Genomic DNA, 22,491 nt, shown 5'->3' with positions numbered 1-22,491 from the left:
AAGAGGACAAATATTGTATGATTCCACTTACATGAAGTACCTAGAATAGGCAAATTCAGAGTGACAGAAAGAATAGAGGCTGCCCCAGGCTGGGACTCTTCCTCTGAGTGTGGGGAGTTCCTGTTTACCATTCAGCGATAGAGAAGAACTGCTATCTGGGTTGATTTAAAAATTCTGGGGGCTTCCCTGTTGGTCCAGTGGTTAAGAATCTGTCTTGCAGTTCAGCAGACACCAATTTGATCCCTGATCTGGGAAGATCCCACATGCCTTGGGGCATGCCCACGAGCATGCAGTGACTGAGTCCATGTGCTACAACTGCTGAAGCCAGTGCACCCTAGAGCTGGTGCTCCACAACAAGAGAAGCCACTGCAATGAGAAACCCGTGCACTGCAGTTACAGAGGGAGCCCTGCTTGCTGAAACTAGAGAAAACCTGCATGCAGCAAGGACAGTCCAATGCAGCCAAAAAACATGTTCTGAAAATGAAAAAATAAAAGTTTTGGAAATGGATAGTGCTCATGATTGCGTACCACTTACGTGGTATTAAGTAATGGCATTGAGTTGTACACTTAAAAATGATTAAAATAGTAAATTTTATGTCAGGTATGTTTTACCACAATTGAAAAAAAGGAATGGATGGACAGATAGAAGAAGGCTGAGGGACATTGCTGAAGAGCATGGGTGAAGCCAATGTGAAGCTCTTATCCCAACACATGTTGTACAGATGCTAAAGAATTTTGAAAATCCACAGCAAGGCAGAGACTTGTTCACGGTGACTTATGTCCATGCTTGTTTGTGGCGGGTCTGGGACTGAAGTTGGGTATTTGCTGTGGCTGAAGACGGCCACATTCTCTTCATAACAGCAGAGAGTCTTATCTGATGAGCTCAAGGGCCCTTGTGTGTGAGGGCTCAGTCGCTTCAGTCATGTCCAACTCTTTGCAACCGTAAGAACTGTAGCCTGCCAGGCTCCTCTATCCATGGAATTCTCCAGGCAAGAATACTGGAGTGGGTTGCTATGTCCTCCTCCAGGGAATCTTCTTGACCCAGGGACAAACCCAAATCTCCTGCATTGCAGGCTGAGCCACAGGGAAAGCTTCAAGGGCCCTTAAAACAACCCTGTTCATCTTGGGTGACATAGTTCAGGACTCTCAGCTCAGGCCAAGCTGAGCTCAGCTTCTTTTTCACATTTCTGACTCCCAACAATTGGTTCCAGGCTTCCCTGGTGGCTCAGTGGTAAAGAGCCTGCCTGCCAATGCAGGAGACATAAGAGACACAGGTTCAATCTCTGGGTTGGGAAAAACCTCTGGAGAAGGAAATGGCAGCCCACTCCACTATTCTTACCTGAGAAATCCCATGGACAGAGAAGCCTGGCGGGCTATGGTCCAAGGGGTCACAAAACAGATATGACTTCACTGCTAAACAACAACAACAAACAACTGGTTCCATGGGGGTAAGGTCTGTGATATTTCCTTAAAGTCTGTGATATTTCCTTGCACAGGTCACCCGTGCCCTGTAAAAGCTAATATCTGAGCAATCAGATGTGTTCCGCACCATGCTGTTATTTATAGACACACAAGACCGAAGGACAACTGAGGAACGCAGACACTGAAATAAATTCAGACTACCACTTTTAGCTCATTCATAAAGCAACATTTCAACAGGCCTGTCTGCCAGGGAGTGGAAGTGCTCACTTTGGTCCATGGCTCTTCTCAGTAATGAGATGTTGTGATTTGAGATGTAAATGTTTCTTTCCAGAGGTTTCAGAAATCCAGCCCGGAAGATTCATGTATTCTTGCCTGCCCCCGAGCAGCCAGGCTGTGGCGATTGGACACCTCTGTCCTGCAGGCTCCTGTGTGCTGCCACCAGTATTGGTCAGGAATGACTGGCCTGGTTGTTCCTTCCAGTGAAAACCGATCCCCCTTTGCTGAACATAAAAGAAGCTTTATCAAATGTCGACTACACAAACATCCTCTCTGGTGATGTTCTCTGCAGCAAGCAGTGTATCCCTCTCACCACCTTAAGTCCTGTAAATACTAACAAGTGAAGATGAGTCTGTTGCCTGTGTACCATTCTGAAACTGCCATAGCATTCCTGCAAAATGTTCACTGCAAACCTCCCCTGCAAAATCCAAAAACTAAACAAAAATCCAGTAGTAATTCAACTGCAAAATAGACAAGCTTATTCCTAAGATTCCTTTTAAAGTCCTATGACTATTCCCCCTTCCCCTTACATACACATATAAATCTCTCATGTTGACTTCAAAATTGAACTAGTGCCAGTGAATTCAAATGAACTGTTTCTCCTAATCGTGAAAACATGATCAAAGGGAAAAAAGGCAGCATCCGGCTGGGGAGGGGGGGGAGCTGCTTTATGAACACAGCTGAAGGAAATCCTGGCTTCCTACTTTACAGACATGACTTGTATTCAACAGATTCAATTTATCTCGCATCCTTTGTGAAACTAAGAAATTAGTCTGCTATCTGTCATTTCCCGGTATGGCATGTGCACTGAGGCATTCAGAATGATACCGAATTAACTTGCTATTTTAGTGGATGGTCTTGAGTGTTAGTCTGGACCTGTTGCCATTTGGAACAGCTTTTGCAAAGAGAAGCCTGGATAGAGTAGAATTAAAACTGTCCACACCTGCTGGTGTGTGCTGATGGCTAGAAGATGTACTGTCATTAGCAATTAAATGGCTGAGACTATCACCCAGTTTCAGGCTTCCCTGGTAGCTCAGCTGGTAAAGAATCCGCCTGCAATGTAGGAGATCCTGGTTCTATTCCTGGGTAGGGGAGATCCCCTGGAGAAGGGATGGGCTACCCACTTCAGTATTCTTGCCTGGAGAATCCCCATGGACAGAGGAGCCTGGCAGGATACAGTCCATGGGGTTAAAGAGTCAGACATGACTGAGTGACTAAGCACAGCATAGCACATCATCCAGTTTCATCTGAAAACGATGGATACTATTCTTGGAGGCTAATGAACAACACATATTCCTGAACACTTTCCTGGGATAAATAAACACAGCTTTTCAGAGGACCCCCTGAAGAGTGGATACTGTTGTTGTGACCATGCTATAAGAACTATAAGAGCCAGTCATCAAAATCATAGTGACCACTTGATCTCTGATGTCACTGATTGGGCTTTCATGGATCTTTGTCATTGGCTGAGTCCTATTAAGTCTAAGGACATTGCTCAAAAAGTGTCCACCATTCAGTCATTAAGCTCATATGGACAAAAGGTTTAGGAGGAGAGGGCTGCCCCTTTAAGATGTTTATGAGCTCATGTCAGGTGCTGTAGAAGATGAATGAACAAAACAGGGTCCTAACTTCATGGAACTTTAGTAGGTTTGGACAAAATAATTGTGATTTTTTTTTTTTAATTTAGTTCCTTGGACTTAGAGGTTAGGACAATGGGTTAGAACTAGGGTCTCTTAGAGATTCCTCTTTTTCTCATTCATTTACATTTTTGGATGCAACTGACTCTACTCTGAGCCTGACCCTAAATCAGGAAAACTGGTGCCCATGGACCATGTTTTGTTTGTATGTTGGGAAATCAGGGAATTCAACACAAACATCCCAACTGCTTTGCAATTTCTACCATCACTGGGACCTGCATTTATGTTTGGAGGTAATAAATTGTAGCTGAAAAGCTGCTCACCCAACGAGATGGACTGTGTGCTTTCCAGTTCACCAAAGTCCCCACCATTCCCTAGTGAACAAAAATTACTTTGTTCATTGCTATTATTTACCTGGCTCCTATGGACAGGTAAGTCTGTGAAACCAATCCATACAAATATGATATTATGATATTACGGGAGGTCTTTGACATTCCCAGTACTTGCTAAGTGGAGAAGAAGCCAGTCTGAGGCCTTTGCTTAACTGAAATGGGCTGAGGGAAAAGCACTGGTACTGTGGTCAGCAGGATGCTGTGTGAGTGGAGAGTTTAGCTGTTCACTCTGTTCCAATGTCAGGGATGGAGAAGGAAATGGCAACCCACTCCAGTATTCTTGCCTGGACAGATCCTATGGACAGAGGAGCCTGGAAGGCTATACAGTCCATGGGGTCGCAGGAGTCGGACATGACTTAGTGACTAAACAACAATGTCAGGGATTGATACACGAATGTCATGACTTTGGGGAGAACTGCCTTATCCTCACAGTGTTTTTTTAAATAGGAGTATATTTGATTTATAATAGTGTGTTAGTCTCAGGTGTATAGCAAAGTATGTATGCACACACACACACACACACATATATATATAACTGAATATATATATAAGTGAATATATATATGTACACATATGGGGCTTCCCAGGTGGCTCAGAGGTAAAGAATCTGCCTGCCAATGCAGGAGACATGGATTTAATCCCTGGGTTGGAAAGATCCGCTGGAAAAGAGCATGGCAACCCACTCCAGTATTCTTGCCTGGAGAATTCCATGGACAGAGGAGCCTGGTGGGCTACAGTCCATAGGGTCACCGAGAGTCAGACACGACTAAAGCAACTTAGCACGCATGCACATATATACACACAGATAATTTTCCATTGTAGATTATTATAAGATAATGAATATAGTTTCCCATTCTATACAATAAATCCTTATTGCTCATCTATTTTATATATAGTAGTTTGTATCTGTTAACCCCATACGTCTAATTTATCCCTCTCTCTTTCCCTTTCCCCTTCAGTAATGATAATTTGTTTTCTATGTCTGTGAGTCTATTTCTGTTTTATATTTAGATTCATTTGTATTTTTTTTTTAAGATTCCATATATAAATGATATCATATATTTGTCTTTCTCTGTCTGACTTACTTCACTTAGTATGATATTCTCTAGGTCCATCCATGTTGCTGCAAATGACAATATTTCATTCTTTTACAACTGAGTAATATTCCATTGTATATATGTACCACATCTTCTTAAACCAATACATCTGTTGATGGGCACTTGGGTTTTTTCCGTGTCTTGCTATTGTGAATAGTGCTGCTATGAACATTGGGGTGCATTTATCTTTTTGAATTAGAGTTTTTATCTTTTCTGTGTATCCTTACAGTGTTTAAGTGATGCTTGCCTTCCCCATCTTGGATAGGAGGACTTAGTGCTCTGGACCTGGTAAGCATGGTGGCATCTCATGGCTCTGAGCTCTCTATTTTATGGTGAATTACAACCAATAGGGTCTTGGGCTGTTAGGTTCTGGTGCTATACCACCTGGGTATCTGATCTTAAATGGAAACATCCAAAGGGGGATAAACTCTCTTCATAAGAGCCTTGAGAGGGGAAACTTTACATCTGTTATGGTTCTACCACATAAAGGACAGCTGCTTGGTTTAAATTCTTTAGGAACATAAAAATAAGACCCAAAGTGACACAGATATGTATACATATGTATATGTATAGCATCTACAAGATCTAAAATAAGTTAAAAAGTGATTTCATAATCATCTTCATTTAAAGGCCATGTCTGTTCTTCACAAGGTAGTAGAATTTGTGACTCTTTATACTGGCAAAGTGGTCCTTTTAACTTCACATAGTTTCATAGGGGACTATTGAAAGAGCAGAAATGGAGAAAAGGGAAATTCTGCTATACTCAAAATAAGCTTCTTTTTTTTTGTCTTAAATTTTTATAAAGGATCCCTTCGTTACATCATCAAAGCTTCACACAAGCCACAGTTTAATGGAAGAAGACAAGGGTGAGGGAGCCTTGACCCCTTTCAATGGGGAAACGGAGAGCTGTTGCCTGGTGTGGGTAGACCTGGGTTTCCATCTCCCCCTCTAAGATGCCCCAGACGGACCCCGTCTCTCCTGGAGCCTGATGCTTCTCAGACTGGAATGAGGATGGCTGCGTCTCTTACCTGGGGCAGCGTTCCTTTCACCAGCGCGGGGATGTCGGCCTTGGAGTAGCCAATGGCAGCCAGGCCGTCATCCACATCCAGATCGAATAAGAATTTCCGCAGCGTGTCTGCCAAGACAGGCCCAGCATCTGGCCTCCTGGCAGTGCGGGTGTCAGCGCCTGGAAGACACAGAGCACTGACTGTAGCGGGAGGCGGAAGCCGGCCCTGGGTGTGAGTCAGGCACAGGCTAGCTGAATACATGACCTGCCGCCGGCTCCCTCACCCCAGGACAAGGGCGCGCTGTGCCTCCCCGCGGAGGCCGGCCCGGCGCTCAGCCCCGCCAAAGATGGGCCAGCCTGGGAGCCCCTCCAGAGAGGAGCCGGGGTGCTGGGTGGGGGCTCACTTGGCTCTCACATTTCCAACGGGCAGCTGGCCCGCCGTGTGGTGGGAAGAAGAGGAACAGAGCCAAGAAAAGAGGCACAGGAAGGAGACCAAGAAAGAAGGCTGGCGTTTGGCTGAGGAGGATTGAGAAAATCTGTCTGTGGGAGAAAACAGTTTATGTAACTTTCAGGGCCTGGAATCTGCTGACATCTAGAGGTCTATGCTTTCACTGTCCCTTCTCACAGTCACAGCTGAAGAAAAGAAGACAAGCCCTGGGTCTTGTGAGACAAGACAGAAGTTCAGAAAACTCTGCCAAAAAGGAGGAAAATGAGATGACAAATGGATTCAGTATGGCCAGAGAAGGAATATATCTCCTGTCTATAGCTAGAGAATTTTGGGGGGCTCTGTTGCCAAAGGGCAGGTTCCTTTAAATATCCTTTACAGAACCTTTCGGGCAAATTTAAGAACAAGGAGTCTTTTAGAAAGCAGTATTTATTATGTAGGAAATGGCAACCCACTCCAGTGTTCTTGCCTGGGAAATCCCATGGACAGAGGAGGCAGGTGGGCAACAGTCCATGGGGTCGTCAAGGGTCAGGCATGACTGAGCAGTGAACTTCAATCATATCAATGAATAAAGAAGAAGGCTGCCAAGGGCTGGAGATTTGCAAGGGCAGAAGATGGTTGGATGGTATCATTGACTCAATGGTCATGAGTCTGAGCAAAATCTGGGAGGAGGTGAAGGACAGGGAAACCTGGCGTGCTGCAGTTCATGGGGTCGCAAAGAGTTGGACACGACTGAGTGACTGAACAACAATTTGGACATGATTACTAATTAATGCACAAAATCACAGAGATTTCAGTCTGGAAGGGCCAGGGGGTTCTGCCCTCAGGCAGGGTGGCAGTGACAGTTCTCAGATGAAGAGAACCAATCCCAAACCCTTAGCACCCTTGTCCCCCATCTATTCTAGCTAGACACATTCACTGCCAGGTAGTGAGGCAATCTGTGAACAGATTGCAGCATTATTTATTATCCAGAATGCCCCATGCTATAGTCCAAGTCCACTTTCTCTGTATTGGTCAAAAAGAGACTAGTACGTATGGTTTGCCTCCATATAGAAGTATATTATTAAATTAGGTTTAGCCTCTCTGTTCTCTGACAGAGAGAACTGTTTAAGAAATCCAGGAAAAGGTATAAATAGAACGAGATACAGAGCTAGTTGGGAGAGCAGCTGGACAGAAAGTAAAGCTTGCCTGACAAGACCAGTCTGTATTACATAGCGGTAGCTCAGATGTGGATGAAGTGGAGGGTGACACACGATACGGGGTTTATGAGGTTTTTATGTCCTCAAGATTGCTGCCATAAAACACATCATCCAAACCTCCAGGTTTTCCTAAGAAGTGTTTTAGAAAAAAAGAGAAGGTAGGAGAGAGAACAGACGGGTATAAAGTTAAAATGATCTAAGATACATTATTGATTTTGATTACAGGGAATCAAAATATATAATGGCTAATTTCCCAGGTGGCTCAGTGATAAAGAATCCGCCTGCCAATACAAAAGAAGATGGTTTGATCTCTGGGTCGGGAAGATCCCCCGGAGGAGGAAATGGCAACCCACTCCAGTATTCTTACCTGGGAGATCCCATGGACAGAGGAGCCTGGTGGGCTACAGTCCAGGGGGTCACAAAGAGTCAGACATGACTAAGTGACTAAGCACAGCACACAAAGTGACCATAAACGTATTTCTTATAAGATTCGAAAGATACTGTGGGTATCTTATCATAGACGTGATTTATCAACAGAACAGCAAACAGATTCTTCTTTGGGGAACTTTCTATAAAGTTTCTAGTTGTTTAGGTTCTCTATAATTGGGAATTTACTGTTATTTCCTGATTTAGACTCACTTTATTTCCTATTAAAACAAGAATCATTAGTAACATGAATAGTACACAGAATTTAACTTCCCTTGGAGATGAAAACAGGGGAAATATTATTACTATAAACTTAGACTAAGCAATACCTGGTTCCATTTCATTGCTAATAGATTCTTAGAAACACAAAATTACAGGATTTTAGTGCTAGACAGGAATCTGGGAAGGTCACTGACATTGTATTATTAGATTATCTCAAAGCAGTATTTTTGGTATTAGTCTTTATGGCTTATCTTCAGAAGCAATCTTAGGAAATGCTCCACAGATGTGGGTCACAGAGTTATGATGAATGGTTCATACCCAATATCTCTGCCACTTCCAAGTGCCGCTCAGGAAACATCTGTGATGTAAACGTGAACACTGCGGGGGAGGTGAGTACCACAGAAAGGCCATGAGGCTGGGGAGAAAGGAGACATGGTGACTGCTGGGGCAAGGCTGGTCTTCAACCTGAATACTCTAGATGTTAAAGTACTTTATTCCGTATTCCAAACAATCAAGAATTGACAGAAAACACTGATGGCAATTGACAGGAATCTAAGATTAAATTAAGGCATTTATTATGATTTTACCACCAGGGGATGATCCACATTGTAATCCTTTGCTTTATACGTCTTCACTAAGCCCGAAATTGGGTAAGACATTCCATGGCTAGAAAAAAAATAAAGTCCTTATATTGACATCTAACAAAAATTCAAGTTAACAATACAAAGATACTCTTATGGGACAGCCCCTCACAGTCTCTTGACAGTATTATTAACCCACAAGGTTAGACATTTTGTTTACTTTGATTCCTATGAGGATATATTATTATGCAATTGATATTTGGTATATTCACTGACAAAACTACTGAAATGTTCAAAATCAAATGCTGATAAAACTACATGCCATTAAAAAGTATTGACGCAGAAGTTGCTCCTCGAGCACATTAGTTAACCTTATGATCTTGAAGAAATCAAGAATTCACTTTGAAGTTTTTTAAACAATCTTCAGGGTATGCATTTTCTATCTTGCTCGGCACAGCCTTGGCAACGTGCTCCTTCACAAACTGAAGATGTTGGTGGGAGTTTTATGAACCAAGATGTACTGTGCTAGATGTGCAAACTTGTTCCACCAGTGATCCGTCTTGCCAGTGATTAATACGTTCTTTTAAAAGCTACGTACTAATGGGAACTGAGTCATACATAATTATTTCAGTCTGAAAGGCTATCAAGAAAAGGTACCATGGTTTTCATTTGTGGGGATTTTTTTCTGTTTGTTTTAATGGGAAAACTCTATACTCTCTCAAATTCTTAGTGAACAAATAGGTCAATATAATAGTTTATAAGATGACTCAGAAGATACACACTGTGAGAAGTTAATATATTTACAATTAATATTTTGAAAATGAAATGCTTTACAATAGTAAAAGCATCTGTTAATGTGGGTTTTATTGGATGACTTTGTTATTAGTCAGTAAAAAATTTATATTTCATAGAAAGATGAAGTGTTTTGGTGAATTGTGTGGTTATCCAAAAAAAAAAAAAAAGGTGCCCCATGCCTGTCATCACTCATAAAGCAGATCAGAAGGTATAAGCTCTCTGAGTTGTTGGATAGGAACGTGCTTAACTGTTTTCAGGCTCCATAGTATTCAGAAAATTATAGCTTGGTGTTCTTCCACTATATGAAAGGATTCGTGTAGCTTTCAAAGTACCTTTCTAACAGTATCCAATATTTGATTTCTTTTAACCATTATATATATTTGTTGTAAAAAATAAAAATGATCCATAATCCTGTTTCTTCAAGATAACCATTATAGAATATTCCCTTCTAGTCTTCTTACACATATCTTTAATTTATGATTGTATTGTGCATTCAATTTTAAACACTGCTGTTGACTTAGGGCTTCCCAGGTGGTGCTGGAGGTAAAGAACTTGCCTGCCAGTGTAGGAGATATAAGAGACACAGGTTCGAGCCCTGGGTTGAGAAGATCCCCTGGAGAAGGGCATGGCAGCCCACTCCAGTATTCTTGCCTGGAGAATCCCCATGGACAGAGGAGCCTGGCGGGCTACAGTCCATGGGGTCGCAAAGAGTCGAACATGACTGAAGCAACTTAGCATGCATGCACATGGTTACTAATATTCTTGAAAAATACTTTCCCATATAATTTTTACTCTTTTAAAACATTATTTTTGATGGTTTATTCTTTGAATACTTAAATTTAGTAACCATTCCCAAACTGTTGGGAATTTAGGTTATTCTTAAAATTTTCAATTATAAATAACTTTTTAGATGAATATCCTCATAAGGAAAGTCTTTGATCATATCATGAGTATTTCTTTCAGCTACATTCCTAAAAGTAGAATTCATGGGGCAAAGGGTGGAGGCATTTTCCAAGCTCTGAGTAGATTTTATTCATTTGCTTCTTAGAAAGTTGGTGCCTATCTGTGCTCCTCACAGCAGAGTTTGAGGGTGACCATTTCATTGCACTTCCACTAGCAAAGGCCAATTCTTTTAAAAAAACTTTTTATTTTGTATTGGGATATTGCCAATGAACAATGTTGTGATAGTTTCATGTGAACATGGAAGGGATGCAGCAATATATATACATGTATCCATTCTCTTCCAAACTCCCCTCCCATACAGAGCAAGGGCCAATTCTTAATTTTCCATGTTCACTGGTTTTTTATTTTAAGGCAACATACCAATAAATTTCTGATCAAACAGATTAATTCTGGGCTATCAGCAAATATTCTAATCTCTTCCTTTTTGAGAGAGATCAGGAGAAGAAAATCCTGTGTTTGGTGTTTGAAAAATCCATGACAGGTGCCAAGGATGTGGAGAAATCAGAATCCCCATCTACTGTTGGTGGGAATGCAAAATAGTACAGCCTCTTTGGAAAACAGCCTGGCAGTACCTCAGAATTTAAACACAGAGTTACCATGTGACCAAGCAATTTCACTCCTAGGTATATACTCCATAGATGTGAAAACATTGGTCCACAGGAAAACTTATACATGATTATTCATAACAGCACTATTCATAATAGCCAAAAAAGTGGAAACAACACAAATGTCCATCATCTGATGAGTAAATAAAATGTTAGGTATATCCGTGCAATGGAACATTACTTGGCAAGAAAAAGGAAAGAAGTACTAATAACGTGTATGGAATGAACCATGGAAACATGATGCTAAATTTAAGAAGCCAGACACAAAAGACCACATATCATTTGTTTCCATTCTATGAAATGTCTGGAAAAGGCAAATCTATAGAGACAAAGTAGATTAGTAGTTGTTTAAGACTGGGGGTATAGGAGGATTGGTGGGTGACAGTTAAGATATATGGGATTTCTTTCAAAGGTGATAAAATGTTCTAAATTGATTATTGTAATGGTAGCACAACTTGTGAATATACTAAAACCCATTGAATTATAAATTTTTAATGGGCAGATTTTATAGGGCATGAATAATATGTCAATAAGTCTGTTACCACAAAGAAAAAAAAAATCTATGACCCAATAAACTGCATTTGAACTAAGAAAATATTATAGGACCCTAAGTTAAATTTCTTTTTTCTGTAGCACGTTTAAAATCTTACAACACATCCTAAATGATAGACACTAAAATAAAGTTTAAGGGCAATAGCTTAGGTGAAGGAATAAAATCTCAGATTTGCTCACCATAGATGAACACCAGCATTTCCAAAGCCAATGCCAGCAAAAGCACTTGCTAAGTGCATATTAGACCTTGCTTCAAGATCATCAGGATTTCTGACAGCCCTGTGGATGATATAAACACATAACAATAATATATCAACATTGGCATTTCCTATTGAAATAAAGAGCTGCCTTAGGGAAAGATCTGGGGCAGAAAAAAAAAAAGAAACACTACTCGACAGGAAGAAAAATTAGGCAAGTTATTCAAATGACACCTTGTCTTCTAGATGAAAACTGAAGGGAAATGTATTTTCTTATCAGTGGTTGCAGCAAAGGCATATATTATGCCGTCAGGTTGCTCATATGATAAAATTACCAGGGGAAGAAAGCACTGACCCTTAAACTGCAAAAGCTGCTCTAGAAAAGTGCCCCGAGACTCATTCTTCTTCTTCACTTGTCAATGACCTTGACTGTGGTTGCAAGTGGACCTAAACACATGCTCAGGATGCATGGGTCCAGGCTGGTTAGATGAAGTGAGTCCCTGTCGCCTGGGGGTACTTACAGGCCAGACGAGCTGCCCAGACATCATGCTTTCTGTGGCACCGCCCAAGTTGGACGCACTGGAGACCTCTTTTGGTATCTGCAAACTGCATGTTATTTTTATACTTTTTATTGTGGAAGTGGCATGTTATCGTAGGACGAGCCTTCGCTCACTCCATCCCTCCCCAGTGCCATACAGGAAAGGCCAATTCTCAGAGGCCGCTTTCAGATGTAGTTGAGCCTTCCTGCTCCAGGACTTGGAAGCCCTGCCCCAGGAGGGAATGCCTGGGACAGCCAAAGGAACCACTTCCCACTTGCTTTTCTGTGATTCTGCCTGGAATAAGGGTTCCTGCTCTAAAATAAAAATGCCACAGCCTTTTTCCTTCTTTTATCTGGAATAGTCAGGCAACTGTCTCTTTCCAAAACCCAGGGTCAGTTCCTTATTCCCGAATAGCAAGAAGTAGTGGATGGTGGAGTTGTGGCCTCTCCTCTGTCCATTTTGCCCCTTCACCTCCCACTGCTGCTCTGCCGAGCCTGTGTCCCTGCCACACACGCTGGCCGGCCATAATCTGTATCCGCTTCTACGCAGACAGATGCTCCCTGATGCCCCTGCGAGTCCAACATAGTTCGTGATCCTCCCCCAGCTCTGTTGCAAAATGTGGTCCTAGACCCCACCCCTCCAGTCAGAGGAGGCCCTGTAGTCACATCTAGACCGAACCTGCCCTATTCTTTCCCTCTGTAGTGTATACATACAAAGATGAGTTTGACTTTGCATAAGTCTCAGTATCTTAGGGATCACTTTTCATCTCCTAGTGTATCTTTGCTCTCTCATGAGCCTGTTTCATGCATAAATCTTTCAAAATCTTGTGGGAGTCTTTTCAGGCAGACTTTTCTGTCTCCCAGGACAGACAACGGTACACATTTCTTTCTTTTTGGTGTGCCACACGACATGTGGAATCTTAGTCCCCTGACCAGGGATCAAACCTGCACCCCCTGCAGAGAAAGGGCAGAGTCTTAACCACTGGACCACCAAGGAAGTCCCGACATTTATTTCTTAAATTGAGGTTCATGTGCCTTTGCTTATGGGTCGACATTGTGTGCCTCTGGACAAGGCCTGGCGGGGCAAGACCAACATCTATCTCATGGTTCTCATTTCTGCCCTTGGTGACCAAATCTCAAAGGACATCCCCCAGCTTTGGTTTTGAGGTTTTGATGAACAAACCTTCTGCATGTGCGTGTGCTAAGATCCTTTAGTTGTGTCCAACTCTGTGACACCATGGACTGTAGCCCGCCAGGCTTCTCTGTCCATGGGATTCTCTAGGCAAGAATACTGGAGTGGGGAGCCATGCCCTCCTCCAGGGGACCTTCCCAACCCAGGAATCAAACCTGTGTCGCTTGTCTCCTGCATTGGCAGGCAAGTTCTTTACCACTAGCGCCACCTGGGAAGCCTCCTAAAAAACCTTCTAGCTGCATCCTTTATAAATCAGGCTTCCCTGTTGTCCCCATCCTGGGCTTTGCCTTTTTGATCGAGGGATCTGATTGTCATCTGTCCCCTTGGGGCTCCCTCCAGAGGTTGCTGGTCTCTGGTGCTTCTGTATGCACAGTGACTGCTTTTTTGGGTGAACAGGCTTGCTCAGGACATTTCAGGATCTGGTGAGCCACATTTCATGAAGGTGGAAACTGGTTTCTCTGCCCTGCTTCTGTCACCTCTGGGCCACGTACCTCTTCAGATACTTGGCAACGATCCGCAGTGCGTGGACTGCCCAGATGTCGCTGATGGGGTTGCTGCCTTGGTAGGCTGGCCGAGTGATGGGGCTTGAAGGGCAGGGGCTCCGCATGTGATACGGGAGGGCAGTGTAGGACTCCAGGGCGTGGCTAGCAAGGAATAGTCAAAAATACCCAGTTGAAAGCATCCTCTTTTTCCTTCCCTCCATTCAGATCACAAACTGCCTCAGAATGCTTGGTTCTCACTCCCCCGTGGACATGCTTTGTAGGGTTGATAATCACAAGGCCTCTCACTAATCTGTCTCTTGTCCATGACAGTCATCACTTATTATAGAAATTAACACAGTGACAGAGGAGATGGTTGGATGGCATCCTCAGCTCAATGCACACGGGTCTGAGCAAACTCCAGGAGACGGTGAAAGACAGGAAGTCTGGCATGCTGCAGTCCATGGGGTAACAAAGAGTCAGACACAACTGAGTGACTGAACAACAACGCAGTGAAGTTGGCATTAACAGCACTACTGTGTTTTTGACCAGTATGTGTTAAGATTACATATGGTTCCTTTCTAGTACCAATACATCTTTATAATGTTGAATTTTTAAACATTTAAGTTGTGTTAAGAAAAGTACTAACCTGAAAAATGACTTTCTTCTAAAGTATATTGACCATTTTATACCCTGCCTTAATCAGATACCATATTACTCACCCAAGGAGGGTCATAATAGTTACACTAGCCTCCTATAAGAGTGCAGTGCAGTGGGTCAGCTCCCAGGTGTGAATTCTGGCACCAGGCTTTCCCACTGTGGGCCTGGAACTGGGAGGCCCTGGGACCGGGAGAGTCACCATCCTCCTTGTGATTCTAAGGATGAGGATAGCTCATAGTATGTCTTTCTTCACGGTGCTGATGTGAAAATTGACACAGGTAAATTACTTAGCATATTGTACCAGCACTTTGTAAAATTTATCATTCACCATTATTAATGCTTGGCCTGAAAAAACATCTACTTCTTTTTCCTATAGGCCCTAAATTCAGGGTTGGCTATTTTAAAAACAAAGTATCAGAGTTTCCTTCACCTACCGGCCTGCTGTGAATTCTAACTAATCAGGTGCAGAAGATGGGAATAAACATAATCATGCAGATCAGTAACTCATTGGGAACACAGTATAACGTGAACTGCTATGTGCGTGAGTTACACCTCTCAGTCTTAGAATGGAGAATTTACTCTCATCTACATGTGAGAGGCAGATAACATCTTTTGAAACAAAGTATTAGAACTTCAAAAAGCATTAGTTGGTAGACAAAAGCTATGGGTTTGTGGTTCTAAATAGGAAATGTGGACAAAGCAATAAGGAGGTGTCCATGTGGGGCGGAGGGGTGGTAACAAGCCTGCCAAGGTGCAGAGTTGAATTGTGTATCTGGATTCCGGGCCCAAGACTGGATCTGTCCTTCAGGGGTAGATTCACTGAACTGAGCTCACAGAAGTGTTAGTCGCTCAGTTGTATCCAACTCTTTGTGACCCCATGGACTGTAGCCTGCTAGGCTTCTCTGTTCATGGGATTTTCCAGACATGAATACTAGAGTGGTTTGCCACTTCCTTCTCCAGGGGATCTTCCCCACCCAGGGAACGAACCCAGGTCTCCCACATTGCAGGCAGACTCTTGACCACCTGAGCTACCAGGGAAACTGTGTGTAAAACTTGGAAGTCTGATTACTGATTTCCAACAAGAAATAGAACCTCTCTCCATGACTGTCCAGTCCTTTAGGTTCCCCCAGCTAAACTGGGTGTCCACTGTGGTCAGCATGGTAAAGAAAGTCATTTCCTAGGCGGAGAGTATTCCTATTAGCCTCTTTACACTGGAGACAGTATTTTTGCTATGACATATCTGCTCATTTTTTAATAACCTGTCAGGGCTTACTTTCTCTCTGGAAAGAAATTGCTTCACTTTAAATTCCATATGCCACTAATAAAATGTATTTTGAAAGAAAAAAAAAAAGGAAATAGAACCTCTGAGGGGGGCAGACATCTGAATCTTCTAGATGGCATCTATTCTCCTTGTTGTCAAAGCTGTGGATGCTAATTTATGATCACAAGGCCCATGGAGCTCTAACCAGGGTCACTGCTCCTAAGGTTGAATATATGGGTGTATCCATCTTCAGTACAGGCTACTGGGCCTCGGGGGCAGACTTCTCCTTGGACCACGTGTGCTCTCCGGTGGTCAGTCCTTGCAAGGGCCGCTGCCATCACTGACTTTTGTTCTGAGCTCACTCCCCTCCCCTCTGATTGACAGCAAAGTCTTTGGGTCTGTGGGTCATTCATTTACACGTGACTGCTTTGGTCTGTTATATTAATATATTTATTATGCAGTTCCCAGCTAGGGAGGGTAATCTCATTTCCCTTATTTCCAAGTTATTAGAGGACAACTCTCCAAAGTACTGACAACATTGACCAGGATGGAGTTGGACGCAGTTTTCTCCCGTTTCTTAGCAGGCAGCGTAATGCAGTGAGAAAAGCAGACCATGGACTGGGATAGACCTGGACATGAACCCTAACTCTGCTGCTGCCTGCTCGTGTGAGCTTCACTCAGCAGGTGTTAACTGAGTACCTATGATGTGACAGCCCCTTTGCTAAGGGACAGGGATGCAGAAGTCCGTAAGATGGTCCTGTCCTCGCCAAGCTCACAGTGAAGTGAGAGAGACATCACGTAGAGAGGGGCATCTCCAAAGCAAGGCACAGCCCCCCAGTGGGGAGAAGCAAAGCACAGAATTCTTGAGGAGGTGGGGAGCAGTCCGCAAAGGCTCCATCAAGGGCAGGATGCCCCAGTCGAAATGAAGGATTACTTCCCCAAGCAGATAAAGAGCTGAGCACTGGGACAGTCCAGGGCCAAAGAAACTTGGCCTTTAGACAGGAGGTGTGGAAATGCAATGAGACTGATAAGGTAGAGGGGCATGTGTGTGTGTATGTGCGCAGGGGTCATATTGCATTCTGGAAGCTTCTTGAGGCCAGTATGGAGGACAGATGGAAGGAATATGGGAGGTGAGCAGGAAAACTGATGAGGAGGCTGCTGCACTCGATCCAGGCTTGAGCTGAGGTGGGACCATGAGGCTTGAGAGCAGCGAGCAGATGGGAGAGATTCAAGCAGATGAGAGTGAGCTCTGTGGCTAGGTGTAGGCACGAGACAAGGGATAAGCTCACATATGTCCTGCTGCTCACTAGGGTAAGGAACCCAGGAGGAGGAGCTGTGAGGGGTGAGGGGGTGGTGGTGAGAGAATGGTCAGATTTCATCAACTCAAAGATGCCATGCATTATAAGATGCACCGTTTTTAAAAAGTACCACTGAGGAAGAAAACCATACTGCATGCTGCAGATATACAGATATGCCCTGATTTCAGAGATGTTAAAATAGAGAAAAAATGTACATGCGCAAATGGATGGTACAGCTGGGGCCAGCTGAAAGTGAAGTGCCCGTGGGTGCCTGTGATGCCACTGGAACAAAGTGCCTATAACTTGAGCAGAAACATGGATGTGGGAGCCACCAGCACTTGGCAGCTAAAGCCAGGAGAATACGGGCTCTGGCTCTGGGCGAGTAGCTAAATGTCTCCAGTCGTTTTCTTTTCCGCCTGGCACAGAGCTGTGGGGAAGTGGTGAGGTGTAAGTGCCGACAGTGAGCCTGTCCGGCTCAGGAAATGGACACTCCTGTCCCTGCTCTCTTCCTCTGGCAGCAGCCCGGGGTCCCTGAGTTGGTACAGCAGAGGCAGTGCTGTGGGCCTGAGGTGCTGCATACCCATCTCTCTGATCCTGTGGTTGCAGCTGGGCTGGTGCAGCAGCTTTGTGACTGACCTAGGACCTCTCCTCCTTTTTACAGCTTCAGCCTTGTCATCCAGGCAAGAGGATAACGACAGCCAAAGCTGTGGTTGTGGAGCACGATCAGTGAGAGCTTAGCAAGTGCCTTCAGCAGTCAAGTGCTGTGCATTGACCCGAGTCCCCGAAAGAGCCCCTGCAGGGGGCCTGGGTACCTACCAGAGCACATCGAAGCCACTGTTGGCGACCACCTGCCCAGGCATGTGCAGGGTGTGCAGAGGATCAATCAGGCCCAGTGTGGGTTTGATGGCTCGCGAAGCAATGCCTAAGACAGGGATTTGCAACACAGGCCATAGGTATGGACACAGTTTTTAAAAAAATCAAATAACTTTAGGGTAACAAATTATCCTTAAAAAATCAAAATATGAGATAAGATTCATTCTCATTTAGGGAGGCAGCAAGGAGCAGCAGAAAGAGATCTGGAGTCTGAAACCTGGGAATTTCAGGGCAGCTGAAGCTCCCTGCAGTTTACAAAAGCCACTATCCCATCTGGTCCCAGCTCCAGGCTGTAACTATAGTGGCATATTTACATCATGCAAACACTACAACTCAGGGCTTATTTATTCGTAAAACTCCAGAGAACTGGTTTACCAGCACACTGCTGGTTTGGGTCCTGGCTCTGTGACTTACTGCGTGACACTGGTACATGTCTGTGCCTCTCTGAGTTCTCTCTCTGAGAGGTCTCTGAGTTCTCTGTAAGATCAGGCTCTGGTGACACAGGGCCTCCATCCCTCCCAGAGATGTTGTAAGGACCACATTAGATAACATAATAGGGAAGTCTTTTAAAAAAATATAAGGGAGAACTTAAGTGTCGCTTACTACTATTAGTGTCTTTAACAATGTCACAGGATAATATAATTTAATTTAAAAAGAGAAGTTACCAAAAATGTGCAGTTCATTGCCAATGTGTTCTGCTACAAAGCCCTGGAAGAAGGATGCTGAGCCATCTCAAGGAGAGGGACATTGCTCCCAGATTAGCTGAGAGTTGGAGAAGATGATAGGATACAGATGACAAAGAAGGTAGAAGGCAGAAGAGTCGGTACTTGGGAATGGGGCTGGAGACATTAACTGGGAAGAAGCATGAGGGAACTTCCTGGAGCAGTGGGAATATCTATATTTTGATGAGGGTGGTGGGTACATGTGTGTATATATTTGTCAAAACTCATCAAACCAGATTCTTAAAATTATACGTTTTATTATTAAAAAATCACATCTCAAAGAAAATGAGTTAGAATGTAAAAAAGCTAGGGAAGGGAATAACCATTTGTCATTGATATACAGTGACTAACTTGGGCAGAAAAATGGCCCTGGTTCATGGCATTTCAATCTGCTTTTGTTGGTAATTCTCAAAAATGAGATTATTAGACTGCTTCGTACTCTTATATGTATCCGGGAAAAGAAAGAACATGTGTCTATGTGTGTAATCTTTCCTTAATTCTGTAACTCTTGGAATTTTAAATATTAGGATTAAAGAAAATGGAGTGGAGTTGGAAGCTAAGAGAACTAAAAAACATTTATAGAGGACGTTCTTACCAGTTTTTACTTTCAAGTGTTCATAGTCAAAAATGGCAACTCCGGTAGTTTCGCTCCCAGTGCCTGAGGTAGTTGGAACTTGAACAACAAAAAAGTTAATTTTAATAGAGCACCTAAATAAAGGTCAGTGGTGATACTTAACTCAGCCTCAGGAGATAAGGAGCAAAGTTAGAGAGGAAAGCTTTGTTGCTCTTGTTCGCTCGATGTGTGTATCTGTGTTAACATGTATGCATGCTTAATGTGGATGGCTTCCCAGGTGGCGCTAGAGGTAAAGAATCCACCTGCCAATGCAGGAGACATGGGTTTGATCCCTGGGTTGGGAAGATCCCCTGGAGGAAGACACGGCAACCCACTCCCAACCCTTGGCAACCCAAGTATTCTTGCCTGGAGATTCCCATGGACAGAGAAGCCTAGTGGGCTATGGTCCATAGGGTCACAGAGTCAGACACCACTGAAGCAACTTAGCACACACATGCTTGATGTGTATGACTGTGTCTGCATTAACATGTGAGGAACAGGTCTGATCCCTGTGCTGGCATTAACTTTCTGGCATCTGTGTTTTAACGTGTGTGTGTGCTGGCATTAATTACTCATGCATTAATACTCAGTATATATGAGGTATACACCTACATTAACATGCATGTAAACCTAATGCATGTGTACTTGATACATATGCATGATGCTTGTATCTGTGTCAGCATGTATGTCTGATGTCCGTATGGTGCTAACATGTATATATGCCCAGCATGTATGTACCACATCCACATTTGTATTATGCACATGTGTGTTTAACGTGTTATGTGATATCTGTTTGTGTATTAACAGGGAGGCACTCTGGGAGCCCCGGGCTCCCCCAGGGCCAGAGTTTAACCAGCTGCAGCTTGGAATTCAAAAGCAGGCCTCTTGCCATCTCTGGGAAGAAAGCTTATATTTGCCATCTCTAAAAGACATCTTTATTCCCCCTTGGCAGCAAGCACAGTGACACCCTGCCTTTGCTGGGCTCCGTGGTTTTGTAGTCCAGTCAAGTTTCTAAACTTTACTAATCACCCCTCTGTGTGATGCTGACACAGTTTCACCACAGGGTTCCAATCTCCAGACATGAATTATGCTGCGCCCCACTGATCCCTCATTCACGTCAAAGCCGTTCATCTGCCGTCAACTCACTCCTGTCCCAGCACAAGGCTTGGTCACAGTGGGGGTGGGGGAGGAGTGGGGAAGATAGAGGACAAGACATTAAGCTGATATTTTCCAGCTAGGGCATTTGAGCTGTAAGGCTTTAAACAGTGATGTGCCGACAGCCATAAAATGGAGGAAAGAAAAGACCAAAAGATCCCCAGGACTGCGTGGACCAGACGAGCGAGCCTGATTTGGGTTTGCATGTCTGTGTCCTGTGTAGCCACTGAGCAGATGTCGGCCAACGTGACAATGCTATGCTGGCCACATGTCCTGGGGCAGAGACAAAGCCCCAGGTCAGCTGCGGAGCCATCGTGTGGAAGAAAGTGTTGAGTCAACACCAGAAGAATGACAGCAAACATTCCCCTTCAACTCCCCAGTGGCTGCCAAAGTGGGACAAAACAGAAGGGCTCAGAAGACAGACCTGCCCAGAGAAGGGTCTGAGCATCTACAAACACCGACCTTCCTTCTCCTCCACATAGTGACTTCATAACTGAGCCCTGCAGACCCCTACCACTGACCTAAACTGCCTCTGTCTGTGCGGTAATGAAGACCAGAATTTTAAACATGAATGAATTTTGAATCTATTTTGATCTCCAAACAAGGTATTGTTATTAAAATGAAGAAATCAGAAAACTTTGGAAACATATACCCCAAAATCACTGACTTGTCTCTTTCCTAACAGGGTTTCCCAGGTGGCTCAATGGTAAAGAAATCTGCCTGCCAATGCAGGAGACACGAGTTCGATCCCTGGATTGGGAAGATCCCCTGGAGAAGGAAATGACAACCCACTCCAGTATTCTTGCCTGGGAGAATCCCATGGACAGAGGTGTCTGGCAGAGTATGGTACATGGGGTCGCAAAAGAGTCGGACACAATTTAGCAACTAAACACCATGACCAACGTCTTTCCTAAGGCCTTTTGTCAATTGCAAAATAAAACAGACAGTGTTTACCTGCGATCAGAGGTTTCAGCGGCACAGTCACAGGCTTTCCCTTCCCAATGGGGGCATTGACGTAGTCTAGGAAGTCAGAGTCAGGGCTGGACGAATACAGATTAGCGGCTTTACAGGTGTCTATGGTGGAACCGCCACCCACGGCCAGGAAGGCATCAAAAGCTCCCTTTTTGGCAAATTCAATGGCTTCCATGAAGCTTGGAGAAGGGAAAATGAATGCCATTATGTCAGGACTTCCAGAAATAAATTGCCATGCCATTAAATAGGCTTCTCTGATGGCTCAGACAGGAGAGAATGCACCTGCAATGCAGGAGGCACGGATTCGATCCCTGGGTTGGGAAGATCCCCTGGAGAAGGAAATAGCAAACCACTCCAGTATTCTTGCCTGGAGAATTCCATGGACAGAGAAGCCTGGAGGGCTATACAGTCAGGTCTGGGGCAAGTTTCAATCAGCACTGATATGTACTGGCTTCTGCTTAAAGTAAATTTAACAACAATAAAAGAATACCTTGTATCAGTTGGTTCCACTCTCACATGATCATAAACCTTAAAGTTTATGCCATTCTTCACTAGGGAATCCATCGCTGTCTGTACAGGAGGGAGTTGGGAGAGGTTCTTGTCTGTCATCAAACAAACATTTTTAGCACCCATGTTTTGTAGGTCCTACAATAACAAAAATAACTTATAAGTTAAGTTTGATTGCACAAAAAATGTAATAGACACTTCTGACAAAATTAACATTGAGTCCAAAATAAAGGACTCCCATCCAAGGACTAACCAGGCCTGACCCTGCTTAGCTTCTGAGATCAGATGAGATTAAAACAAAGTATCAACAGTTGTTAATATGTGCTTGCTGTAATATATATATATATATATATATATATATATATATATATATAACATTTATAGTAGAAGACTGTAGAAATCTTAA

The 22,491-nt window shown here is 43.7% G+C and overlaps 1 protein-coding gene across 1 annotated transcript in view; it reads right to left on the bottom strand.

The window, feature by feature from the left end:
* The window catches only part of ADHFE1 (alcohol dehydrogenase iron containing 1), a 32,490-nt gene that overhangs the window by 3,276 nt on the left and 6,723 nt on the right, over positions 1-22,491 (bottom strand). Inside the window, exons 5-13 of the mRNA XM_061123408.1 lie at positions 22,069-22,223; positions 21,561-21,757; positions 19,434-19,511; positions 18,060-18,165; positions 14,037-14,189; positions 11,799-11,897; positions 8,710-8,788; positions 8,441-8,537; positions 5,853-6,010 (exon numbers count right to left, since the gene is read on the bottom strand). Of these exons, the coding sequence (XP_060979391.1) occupies positions 5,853-6,010; positions 8,441-8,537; positions 8,710-8,788; positions 11,799-11,897; positions 14,037-14,189; positions 18,060-18,165; positions 19,434-19,511; positions 21,561-21,757; positions 22,069-22,223 (1,122 nt within the window). The remainder of the gene's footprint in view (positions 1-5,852; positions 6,011-8,440; positions 8,538-8,709; positions 8,789-11,798; positions 11,898-14,036; positions 14,190-18,059; positions 18,166-19,433; positions 19,512-21,560; positions 21,758-22,068; positions 22,224-22,491) is intronic.

The sequence above is a fragment of the Dama dama genome, chromosome 21, assembly GCF_033118175.1.
Source record: "Dama dama isolate Ldn47 chromosome 21, ASM3311817v1, whole genome shotgun sequence".
Lineage (NCBI taxonomy): Eukaryota > Metazoa > Chordata > Mammalia > Artiodactyla > Cervidae > Dama > Dama dama.
The sequence above is the reverse complement of the archived record's forward strand: the minus strand, read 5'-3'. Positions and strand labels throughout refer to the sequence as shown.